The 12806-nt window shown below is 38.7% G+C and overlaps 1 protein-coding gene across 1 annotated transcript; it reads right to left on the bottom strand.

The window, feature by feature from the left end:
* Nucleotides 1-1890: 1890 nt before the first annotated feature.
* LOC144516939 (sodium- and chloride-dependent GABA transporter 2-like) lies at nucleotides 1891-12109 on the bottom strand. Its single transcript, XM_078248662.1, has 15 exons — nucleotides 12040-12109; nucleotides 10927-11128; nucleotides 10489-10623; nucleotides 9216-9356; nucleotides 9028-9112; nucleotides 8814-8946; nucleotides 8574-8708; nucleotides 7891-7994; nucleotides 7652-7776; nucleotides 7451-7563; nucleotides 6712-6849; nucleotides 6430-6532; nucleotides 3631-3731; nucleotides 3182-3352; nucleotides 1891-2595 (listed from the first exon to the last, which is right to left on the bottom strand). Exons 2-15 carry the CDS (start codon nucleotides 11120-11122, stop codon nucleotides 2431-2433), a joined length of 1845 nt encoding a protein of 614 aa, XP_078104788.1. The 5' UTR covers nucleotides 11123-11128; nucleotides 12040-12109; the 3' UTR covers nucleotides 1891-2430.
* Between the last annotated feature and the right edge of the window lie 697 nt (nucleotides 12110-12806).

Raw genomic sequence — 12806 nt, 5'->3', positions numbered from 1 at the left:
CCATCACTGACTGTGGAAACTTTACACTGGACTTCAAGCAACGTGGATTCTGTGCCTCTCCTCTCTTCCTCCAGACTCTGGGACCTTGATTTCCAAAGGAAATGCAAAATTTACTTTCATCAGAGAACATAACTTTGGACCACTCAGCAGTAGTCCAGTCCTTTTTGTCTTTAGCCCAGGCAAGACGCTTCTGACGCGGTGTATTGTTCAGAAGTGGCTTGACACAAGGAATGCGACAGCTGAAACCCACGTCTTGCATACGTCTGTGCGTGGTGATTCTTGAAGCACTGACTCCAGCTACAGTCCACTCCTTGTGAATCTCCCCCACATTTTTGATGGGTTTTGTTTCACAATCCTCTCCAGGGTGCTGTTATCCGTATTGCTTGTACACTTTTTTCTACCACATCTTTTCCTTCCCTTCGCCTCTCTATTAATGTGCTTGGACACAGAGCTCTGTGAACAGCCAGCCTCTTTAGCAATGACCTTTTGTGTCTTGCCCTCCTTGTGCAAGGTGTCAGTGGTCGTCTTTTGGACAGCTGTCAAGTCAGCAGTCTTCCCCATGATTGTGTAGCCTACAGAACTAGACTGAGAGACCATTTAAAGGCCTTTGCAGGTGTTTTGAGTTAATTAGCTGATCAGAGTGTGGCACCAGGTGTCTTCAATATTGAACCTTGTCACAATATTCTAATTTTCTGAGATACTGAATTTGGGGTTTTCATTAGTTGTCAGTTCTAATCATCAAAGGTAAAAGAAATAAACACTTGAAATATATCAGTATGTGTGGAATGAATGTATACATTATACAAGTTTCACTTTTTGAATGGAATTACTGAAATAAATCAACTTTTCATGATATTCTAATTATATGACCGGCACCTGTATGTTGGTGTAACAGCATTACTGACAAAAAAAGGAATATCATGGAACATTTATTTTCACTGGTTCTATTATTGGTTTTTACTCTTAATTAGAAAAAGGACAAGAGTTCAAACCACACTGTTAAATGACCCGTTAATGATTCTCCACAGGACTGGATGGGATATTTGCATGTTTTCTGTAATTATTATTTTTTTATTTTTTTTACATATAGCTTTGATATGTATTTTTTGGGATTAGATTTTTTTTTGGTGATCAGGATTGGCGTTCTATTAATTGACTAATTGTATCTTTATTGCTTCTTTTTTTTAACATAGTGGCTGTGTAATACTAATGTCCTCTTGGAATTTGTGTTAGTTTGTCTGTGAATGTTATGTTGTAGGGATAATATGTTGTCTGGGTGAGCAAACCAGTCTCCTATCTGGGGATTTATAAAGAATCTATGTATAAATATTGGCATTAAATAACTCTTAATTATTAGCCTACAACCTTAGCTGCTGGTATGAATTTTCATCTACAGCTTCATGTATGCAAGGTCCTCCTGTATCTGTGTGTAATAAGAAAGTTCAGCCAACAGATTACCTACTGTCAACATCCACAAGACTACTTCTATTGCAAATCACACATTCAGTACTTCACAGCCCCTTACTTTAAAGTCCACACAAGGTGGGCTGGTTAGACTTGTTTTCAGTATAATTTTGCATTTGGGCTAAAATCATAAAACAAATTGTACAATATTCTCAGTATTCACAGGTAGGAATAAAATGTTAAAGTGACACATTGCCCATATGGTAGGTTGGAGACCTTATTGCAGCAGGAAATTCATTGGTTTTGAAGGAGGATGTTTTTTTTAACAGAGACCTGCAGCACCTCCCAGAGGCCAAACCTTGGAATAGGTGATGACCTGTATTACAGGTGTTAGATATGGCTGTGATGCTTGTATTACTTACAAGTTACAGTAATCATGTTACAGAGTAAGAAAGAAAGTAATGTGAAAACATATATTTCATAAAGTAGTTGTGATATACTGTAATTTATTTAGAAAGTACAATATACTTTACAAAAATCACTTGGTACATTTGGGAAGGAAAAATAATAGGTTTTAGGCAAATTACACTTTTATGGAGTGCCTGGGTAGAAAAGAACAAGAAGTCTGGGGAAAGATGTGTATTCTAAGAAACATACTGTTGCTATGAAGTACTCATGGTTTATTAATTCCTTTTTTAAAGAAGCTTAGTTATTAAGTACCTACTGTACAGGTAAAAACAGTTGAAAAGAAAAGCAGGTGTTCGTGTGATGTTGATAGGGACTAATAAGCATTCTTCCAAAATTATTCCAGTGTGATTTTTAAATAAATCTGTAACATAAATCAGATACACAGTATATTGTCTACACACAAGAGGTATAGAAATGACATCTATGTACAGTATATTTACATTCACAGCCTGAAAAATCTGATCACAATTGCTACTTTTGGCAGTTTTGGCTGACAAGTAAAACTGCTTGGGATCTGCACTCCTCAGGCTTATTGTTCCAGTACTTTTTTCTTGCAGTTTAGATAATGGTTGATCTCGGAGCTCTTTTGCCTTTGTCATTGGGACTTTCTGTCGGACACAGTGTGTATAAGCCTGTGAAAGTCTGAAATGCTTCTGTATTTAATGTCTTCTTTAGCACTGCAGTAGGTAAGTCATTTGCTGGAGTGCACAGAACTTTCAGTCTCTGTGTGGAGAAAGAGAGAACAGTTTGCCATTAACGTTTACAGTATGTTAACTGTGGTAAAATAACAAATCTGCTGAACTATAATCATGATTTCCCCTTATAAACACCAACTTTAAGTAATGGGCAGGTCATAGGCTCAAATAAATGCAGAGCCCACAGCATGCATAAATACTGCATAAAAAGAGTCCAATCCAGACAAAAAAATGTCAGCAAACACCACAAAGGTTTGGGCTTTTTCAGACTTTTTTCCAACCACAAGCGTTTTACATAATATAAATCTGCATACTTGGGAATATGCACCAACCAGCAACCATAGTTTGGTAGAATTTGAACTGAAAACTTTCAGAAAATACATATTCCCACATACAGTTAAAAGAAATGACATTCATCTCCACATTTTCCCAGATTCCCTTCTTTTAATGCAGTGAAAGTAAACTGACAATATCAATACACATACTCAGTTATCCTGTTACAGACCCAAAATTGTGGTATTCAGAAACTAATTTATACCTTCATGGTTTTTAGTTTCTATCCTCACTCTATTGTCTGATCTACTTTTGTTTGTAACAGTAACATGTGACTGTACCTGTCTCAGTGTTCCTGGAGTGACACTTACAGCATACAGCATCCACAAAGGAACCATAAGTGTTGAAGAGAGAGTGAAAAATCCTCCAATGGCATAGCCCCACCAGGGGTATTCATAAGTGTTGTTGAATTTGAGTGGAGTATATTTGATCAAGGAGAAGAGAAATGTGCACTAAAAGAAAACACAAGCAGAGAGAAGACAAGCCATAAATAAAACCTCAAAATGATCTGATTATTCATTTGTAATACACACAGAAAAGAAAATTCACAATTGGCTATTGTGTATTTTAATTAGTTGAGTTGCAATACAATACCCCATCAACGGTACTGTTCTGATACCATTGATGGTACTGACTACCTTTAGGACAGAAGCCTTTGGCAGCTGTCAAATGCACTTGCTTGTTAAGCATGAACAAAGTTACAAGGCATGCCTACATCTCCAGTACTTACAGTACAGATAGCTGGTGTGAAGTACTGCCAACAATATTTCATAAAAGGCCACGGTCGATGTCCAATCATGTCCTTTATATTATCATACTGACGATCTGCACCTGAAGACAGTAAGTAGTGTTACATTAGCGTTATGGTCATTAAGTGAAATATTCAAACTAGAAAGAAGAATATTCCCATCAAATTAAAAATTTTCCCAGTGTTGGATCATTTTGTATACAGCTCCTCAAAATTCAGCCTCACATAGTTGCTATGATAGGAAATGTTGGGATCTCAACTTTGATTAAAAATAAAACCCCTTAAAATAAAGCAATGTCTACTTGTGAGCCATCACAGGTTACATATGTCAAGGAAGAGGTTAACCAAACCAGTGATGTTTACCTGTTCTATGTTCATCTTTTTTTCTTCTTTCCTATCCTGTTAACTGTCTTGTGACCCCTCAGGTGTGAACCACTGGTTTAACCCTCTGAGGATGAAAGACGCAATGGCGCGTCCAAACAATGTTTGACGCGCCATTGCAAATTACAAAATTTCACTTCAGACATTTATTTACTATTTTAATCATGTATAACCTAAGGCTTTTGGTAAACTCATTTTAAGCACCGAAACAATTCGTACAACACATCATAAGTTAAGTTTTGTTTTCAAAAGAGATTTGAGGACTTTCAAAAAGCCAACATCAACGTTTCAGCTTTAGCGCCAAATTATCTCTTTATACATCAGTCTGTCAATACGGAAAGTTGAGTTTGTTCTGAGCATTTTGAAATGAAACCATAGACTGTATATTAATGGACAGCGCATGTGTGATGTCACCCATTGGTTTGTGGAGATCTACTATCCGTCGTTGAGTTTGCCATTACGGGCGCAGCCATCCTGGTTGCGGATGTGATGATTTTAGACGAGAGGGAGGAATGAGGGAGGAGCTGCTTACACTCTACGTTACGTTACACACTTTCACTGGCAATCACATCATAGCCACGCCCTAAAACACCCTATGCTTTATCGGTGATTTTAAAATCAACGAGACCATAATTAAAAAAATGAACATCATTCAGTGTTGCAGAAGACTTACAGTCAGGTCCATAAATATTGGGACATCGACACAATTCTAATCTTTTTGGCTCTATACACCACCACAATGGAGTTGAAATGAAATGAACAAGATGTGCTTTAACTGCAGACTTTCAGCTTTAATTTGAGGGTATTTACATCCAAATCAGGTGAACGGTGTAGGAATTACAACAGTTTGTATATGTGCCTCCCACTTTTTAAGGGACCAAAAGTAATGGGACAGATTAACAATCATAAATCAAACTTTCACTTTTTAATACTTGGTTGCAAATCCTTTGCATTTAATTACAGCCTGAAGTCTGGAACGCATAGACATCACCAGACGCTGGGTTTCATCCCTGGTGATGCTCTGCCAGGCCTCTACTGCAACCGTCTTCAGTTCCTGCTTGTTCTTGAGGCATTTTCCCTTCAGTTTTGTCTTCAGCAAGTGAAATGCATGCTCAATCAGATTCAGGTCAGGTGATTGACTTGGCCATTGCATAACATTCCACTTCTTTCCCTAAAAAACTCTTTGGTTGCTTTGCAGTATGCTTCGGGTCATTGTCCATCTGCACTGTGAGCGCCGTCAATGAGTTCTGAAGCATTTGGCTGAATATGAGCAGATAATATTGCCCAAAACACTTCAGAATTCATCCTGCTGCTTTTGTCAGCAGTCACATCATCAATAAATACAAGAGAACCAGTTCCATTGGCAGCCATACATGCTCACGCCATGACACTACCACCACCATACTTCACTGATGAGGTGGTATGCTTTGGATCATGAGCAGTTCCTTTCCTTTCTCCATACTCTTCTCTTCCCATCACTCTGGTACAAGTTGATCTTTGTCTCATCTGTCCATAGGATGTTGTTCCAGAAATGTGAAGGCTTTTTTAGATGTTGTTTGGCAAACTCTAATCTGGCCTTCCTGTTTTTGAGGCTCACCAATGGTTCACATCTTGTAGTGAACCCTCTGTATTCACTCTGGTGAAGTCTTCTCTTGATTGTTGACTTTGACACACATACACCTACCTCCTGGAGAGTGTTCTTGATCTGGCCAACTGTTGTGAAGGGTGTTTTTCTTCACCAGGGAAAAGTATTCTTCGGTCATCCACCACAGTTGTTTTCCGTGGTCTTCCGGGTCTTTTGGTGTTGCTGAGCTCACCGGTGCGTTCTTTCTTTTTAAGAATGTTCCAAACAGTTGATTTGGCCACAACTAATGTTTTTGCTATCTCTCTGATGGGTTTGTTTAGATTTTTCAGCCTAATGATGGCTTGCTTCACTGATAGTGACAGCTCTTTGGATCTCATATTGAGAGTTGACAGCAACATATTCCAAATGCAAATAGCACACTTGAAATGAACTTTGGACCTTTTATCTGCTCCTTGTAAATGGGATAATGACGGAATAACACACACCTGGCCATGGAACAGCTGAGCAGCCAATTGTCCCATTACTTTTGGTCCCTTAGAAAGTGGGAGGCACATATACAAACTGTTGTAATTCCTACACCGTTCACCTGATTTGGATGTAAATACCCTCAAATTAAAGCTGAAAGTCTGCAGTTAAAGCACATCTTGTTCATTTCATTTCAACTCCATTGTGGTGGTGTATAGAGCCAAAAAGATTAGAATTGTGTCGATGTCCCAATAGTTATGGACCTGACTGTAAAACTAGCGATTGAGACCATAAAATCAAAGGGATCCAGCAGTGGCTTCTTCAAATTGTATCAGGTTGCAAGTCCTTACCATAGACCCATCCAATACAGACAGACTCAAGAACAGCAAAGAGCAGGAGTGTCATCCCACTGCAGGCGTAGTAGTCAAACAGCTGGAAGATATAAAGGCCTCCCTGCAAAGGAGAAGAAACTGACTCCTTCAGTGAAAATGCATCATCCACACTCTTGTGGAAGGCCAGTATGTTATTGTACAAGTATTTACCATATTCAGCAGAAAATATATTCAGATTAAAATATACTGTATATGGAGGCTTAGTTGATTAAAGAAATCAATATCATTATTATTACTCACCTCCATAACCATCATAAGGCCAGCAAAGAAACTTCCAACAGAAATGGCAAGAAGAAGGAGTTTACGGCGACAATTGCTTTGAAAGAAGTCTGGATACATGTCCGAGATGGTTGTGACCAATGCCTCTTGTAATACAAACTATGGTGATAAAAGAAATTATTTTGTATTAAAGTGCTTATATTATGCTCATTTTCAGGTTCATAATTGTATTTAGAGGTTGTAGCAGAATAGGTTTACATGGTTTAATTTTCTAAATGCACCATATTTTTGTTGTACTGCACATTGCTGCAGCTCCTCTTTTCAGGAGTGTGTGTTGAGCTCTCCGTTTTAGCTACAGAGTGAGGCATCACACTTCTGTTCCATCTTTGTTCGGAGTTGCACATTCTCAGTACCTAGGTAAGAACTAGCTAATCAGAAGTATGAGGTCGTGCCACGCTAGCAGCTAGGCGAGCATTATAACGTGTGTTACAAAGTGACGCACGTTTGTCACAAAAGTAAAGGCTGGACTACATTAGAGCTGTTTGGAGCAGTTTGTGAACAGTTTTCTGTTGGAGATGGTAAGTCCTTTTGGGGTGGACTTTGGGCTTTTTCACTTTGTAAACCTATAACGTGCACAAAAAAAGATATACAGTATAACACAATGAAGGAAAGGGAAAAAGCCAAAAAGCATAATATGAGCACTTTAATGCATTTGTGTCTGAATCTAGTTATTACTTTCCAAACAGACTTGTAGTCCTACCTCACTATCTAATCCTAAGAAGAGGATCATAATGAAGAAGAAAATAGCCCAAAGCTGGGGAAGTGGCATCAGTGCCACAGCACGAGGATAAGCAATGAATGCCAAACCTGGACCTGAAAATGTACATGAAAGGAATTGTCATTTTTTCTTAAAACATTCAAACAGTATCACTCTGGGTCATACATTACAAACCTTCCATACCTGATTCAGCCACCATTGATATATCCACACCTTGCTCCTTTGCCATAAAACCGAGCACAGAAAAGATGGCGAAGCCAGCTACAAAGCTGGTTAAACTGTTTAACAGGCACAGGTAAACACAGTCTCTGTATGGGGATATATAGAAACATTTGTAAACTTGGGCTCTAATCCAAACTACAGTAAGAACTATTTTACATTATGAATTGAGTACAGTTAGTGTGGATGAAAGAAATACAAACCTGTAGCAGTTGTTGCTGTACTTGTTGTAACTTCCTAATGATGTCAGAACACCTGTGCAAACTCCATAGGAGTAGAAAATTTGGCTGCCAGCATCCATCCATACCTGAGGGATTTGAATAAGTTTATGTTCAGTTTGTAGAGATGCATGTGTTTGCCAAGTCGCAAAATGTTCATACTGAGAGTATTTGCATAATGTTTATTTGTAGTTTAGGTAGTAGTGTTTGTCTGTGTGTTACCCCTTTGTTTCAAAAATGGTCTTATCCACCTTTAGACTATGTTCCCCTTTGTGTTCAGTTTACATTAAATAGGCATAGCCTGATTTAAGTTCTGTACAGTTGACATCTTTTATGGGCCCAGAACTGTGTTTTGCATATTTTGAAAATTCATTTTTGGGTTAATAAAACAACAACATATTTTTGAAAATCCACCTGGGACTCCTCATCCCTGCCAGCATGCTAACATTCCAAACTAAGACACTGAACATGGAACACATACTTTCTAAACGTGAGCATGTAAGCATTGACACTATGAGCATGTTAGCATGCTGTTATTAGCGTTCAGCTTGAAGCACGCTGTGCTAATGTACAGCCTCACAGAGCTGCTAGCCTATAGCTGCAGACCCTTGTCTATGGTTATATTCAGGCACTCAAAGCACTTGGTTAGGGTTAGGGAAAAGTCATACCTCCGGATCAGTGAGACGGGATGGGTCTGGGTAGAGGTAGAACATGATTCCGTCTTTGGCCCCTGGTAATGTAAGACCACGAACAAGGAGCACCACCAGCATAACATACGGAAACGTGGCAGTGAAGTAGACCACCTAAGACAGAACCAACAGCTTTTGTGTTACTTTTTGAGCTCAACTATTTTAAGAACAGGCTTTACAGGAAATACAAATTAACATTAAGATTGCACTCTAGGCTACCTTTCCTGTGGACTTTACTCCATTCCAGACACAGAAGTAACACAACATCCAGGCAAGAAGAAGACAAAGGGCCAGGTCCCAACGCACACTGCCAATTTTCTCAATGCCACCTGACAGGCCCAAGATTCTCCTCCTGTAAACATGTTTAATGAGGAACATATAGAACCAAAAAACACTGCGGCTCTCATATGATGCTTTTATTAATGTTACTTACTCCCAAAATTCTACAACCGAAGACGTGCCATTTCCATACAGGTGCAGAGAAGATGTTTGATTGTGACCATGCTCAAAGCAGCCATCTTACATGAAAGAATAAAAAAGGTTGTGAAAACTGATTAACAAAGTGAACACATCACATAGTTGTAGCCTATGTGTCATAGTTGAAAAATAAAGTCTTGGAACCTGTGTTCCAGCTGTTGTTACAGCTGGCCCATGGAAGCTCAGACCTGAAGGATGAAAACAGGTAGAGAAACGTCCAAGCCAGTATAATGATGTAATACACCCCAGTGTACAAAACAACCACTTGGCTTCCATAACCTAAGCCTGTAGAGAGATAGAGATGTCAAATTGTAATACCATGAAAATCAATATTGTTGCTGTTGGCAAAGATTCCATAATAATCTTTTAGCATATTGTAATTCAAGTGGACTGAGAGAAAGGGTTGGGGTTAGGGTTAGATTTCTGCAAATCTAGCTCGTAACAGGAGACTTTGGCCAATCACAGGTCATTTCAGCGTTCCTTTTAGCTGTTCTGTGCAGATGCAATGCACCAAGCCAAAGGCTCAGGGCTGCAGCTAATTTAAGGCTAATCTATTAGATAAGAGACTTTATTGGGATCAATCTATATGCTGTACGATGAGTGAAATTGTGATAAAATGTAGTCCAGTTTATTGTCCAGGGAGCAGACATTTGTTGCGAAAACAGTCTGCTGTGGTTAGCCTTTAGCCTAGCACAAACTTTTGGCTCCTTTGCCTTGATTATTTTTCTCACACAGCCTCCAGCGTCTCTTTGTTTGGATGGCAGCAGCCTTCTACGAGGTCCAGCGGCTAAAAAAGCAGTGTAAGAGGTAACATAAACGTGGAAGACCAGCCAGTAGTTTGGCCTTTTGCTAAGCGTAGCTCACGGCTGCAGCTAATTCAAGTTTATGTAGCTAGCTAGAGCCTTGAATCACAGTATGTCATCTCACAGGGCTTTGCAAGGAAATCGGGACAGTAATTATCATAGAATCGTCACTATATAAAGGGATCTGGATAAAATGAATGACTAGTACTCGTAAAGGTAACTGCATGAAGTTGGTGTGTGCATATACCCGTGCTAGTGTGATACAATGTTGCCAACTCTTTTCCAATAAAAGTAGCTAGCACTAGCTCCAAAAGTTGCTAAAAGTCGCCAGATGCGTCAATATGCTCATTTGCATAAAGCTTAGCGGCTGTGTTGGCTGCCTGCTGCTCACGGCGCAAGAGGAAAAGGAGAGAGAGCCCCATGTGCTGTTGGCACAAGACTCTGAGCAACATGCATGGGAATGAATTACAATAGCCTATAATATATCTGATCCCCTGATGGTCTGTTCATTAATGCTTTTATTAGTGCATTACTGCGCTTATATGAAACAACATTTATTAGCGGTTACACAGAATTTTCTTATTTATAAAAAAACTGGCACTATGAAGACTCACCTTCAAAAAGAGGGCAGATTTTCTTCCAACATGTTATTCCACCCTGACTGGTGTACTGGCCCAAAGATGTCTCCAGGAAGAAGAGTGGGATACCACAGGTAAACAAAAACACAACATAAGGTATGAAGAAAACCCCTTTAAAATAAAAAAGAAATATCTTGTTAAAATATTGATAAAATGGCATAAATTTGTGAACACTCAATAATGACTTGTAAAAAACTATATAGGCGGCGAGAAGAAACAGGTGTATCATAGTACAATCATAGTCACTTTATAACAATACTGACAGAGTTTTAGGATGTCTTTCATCGCAGCATTTGCAAAATGTTGTCCTACCAGCTAATTATTAACTAAACACATTATTAATACCTGCCAAGGCAGGCTACCACACAATATTTTGTACATGATGTACACCTGGCCACAACAACAAAGATGTACCTCCTCCATTTTTGTAGCAAAGGAATGGAAACCTCCAGACATTTCCCAGACCAACAATGTGTCCGGCCACTGCCAGGATGAACTCAATCTTATTGCCCCACTGGTCCCTCTCCTGACGTTTGGGTTGAGTATGTGCTGGTCTGGTCCCAAGGGCCATCACATTCAGTTTCACCTGTGAGTTTTGTCTTTGGTCCATTTCAACCTTTAGTAAGAATTGAATTAGTGTATGTCAGTGTGCCATGCAGTAGATGACATGAAGCTGTTGTAAGGCCATTTCAAGTACTGTACACAGAGATACTTTTCAGTACTCTCTGGTGGCAGTAGAGGAAAAGCCAGGATATCACGAAAGTTAGTAGGATTGGCTATTTCGATTATAGAGCCACATAAAAAAAATTGTGATCTGGACATGTCAAAACCACGTTTCTAACAAGTGTTTATTACCCCACCAGGTTTAGATTTTAGATTTTTCAACTCTTTTATTTATATTTAGTTGTTTGTTTTTTTGGGGTTTTTTTTCCAGGGACAATGCACATTGATCAAATGTGCCATTGTTAGCCAAAAGTCTAATTTTCAACTGTTGTCCCTTGGCCGGATGTTAAATTAGTAATTAAAACAACAATAAAACGCATGTAAACTTGTAAAATTAGAAACGGAGAAAGCAAAATACGAATAGCTGAACAGGATAAAGAGCTTAGAGTAAGGCAAGCATTGTGCAAAGTAGGACATGTAAAATGCAGGCAATTAATACAAAAAAATGTCAATCAGACAATCAGGACTCACAGTTGGAACATAATATTCTATTAACAATGCTATCAAACTTATGTCTTGTCGGGAAATATCACATATATAAGACTAGAGTGCTTTAGATCACACCTAATTTCCGTATTTTCTATGTTAAACTACAATGTCGCTTTGACTCTAGATAGTAACCAACAAGACAGCCATTAAGACCAAGTTTTAAGATTATATACAAAGGAATGGTAAGAGTCGCTATGTGGTATTTTTAACTGATTCAAAGATTCCCATTAATACCTTAAATAACAGCAAAACATTAGCTAAACTTTAATATAATAAAATCAAATCTAATATAAAATGAGTCAAATAAATTTAAACCTGAGAGATGCACACTTTGCCTTGAGCAGTTGAAGTGTTTCCTCCTCTGACAGTACTGTTGTTTTCTGAAATACAACACCAGCCCGTCTTCATTCTTGAATGAAATGGGTTTCAGTGAGGAGTGGCCACTGAGACTAACTTAACCAGTCTTTTCTTTAGAAACCAATGGAGCAGGGCACACACACACACACATGCACACAAGCACGCACGTGCACATAATAGCTAACATCATAACTGTATCGCCAGCATCAGAGGAGCTACAGCAGGTGGCGTCCCCTTGTTGTTCTCTCTCTCTCTCCCTCTGTCTACCTCCACCTTCCCATGTTGATCTGTCTTTTCTGGTCTACTGATGAAAAAAAAACTTTAGCTTAAAAGCAAACTGAAAAGTTTACTTCAGTAAACTATTACATATGTGCAATTTAAACTCACACAGGTGATTTCGGAGCATAGACGATCATCACTATGGCTGTTTTTGCTGCACCTCTGTCTTTGCCTATTGTAACTTGTTACCTATTGTACCCTTTGTTTTGTTGGATGTTGCTGTCTTATATAACCTCTTTTGGCTGTTTATGTGTGCCTGTACTTGTTTTAATTTGTTCTGTTATCACTTCATTACACAATAAAATTAATAAATAAATAAAGTGTCCCACTTAATGGAACGAATCAATAGTAATATTTCTAATATTTGTTTTCTTTTTTGGCTCAGTTGCTACAACGCTGCATTGTGCAGCAGTGCCGCTTCATTTCACATAAATATATTTTCACAA

Source organism: Sander vitreus, chromosome 4 (assembly GCF_031162955.1).
Source record: "Sander vitreus isolate 19-12246 chromosome 4, sanVit1, whole genome shotgun sequence".
Classification (NCBI taxonomy): Eukaryota; Metazoa; Chordata; class Actinopteri; order Perciformes; family Percidae; genus Sander; species Sander vitreus.
Note: the sequence above shows the minus strand (reverse complement) of the source record. Positions and strands in the feature narration are given on the sequence as shown.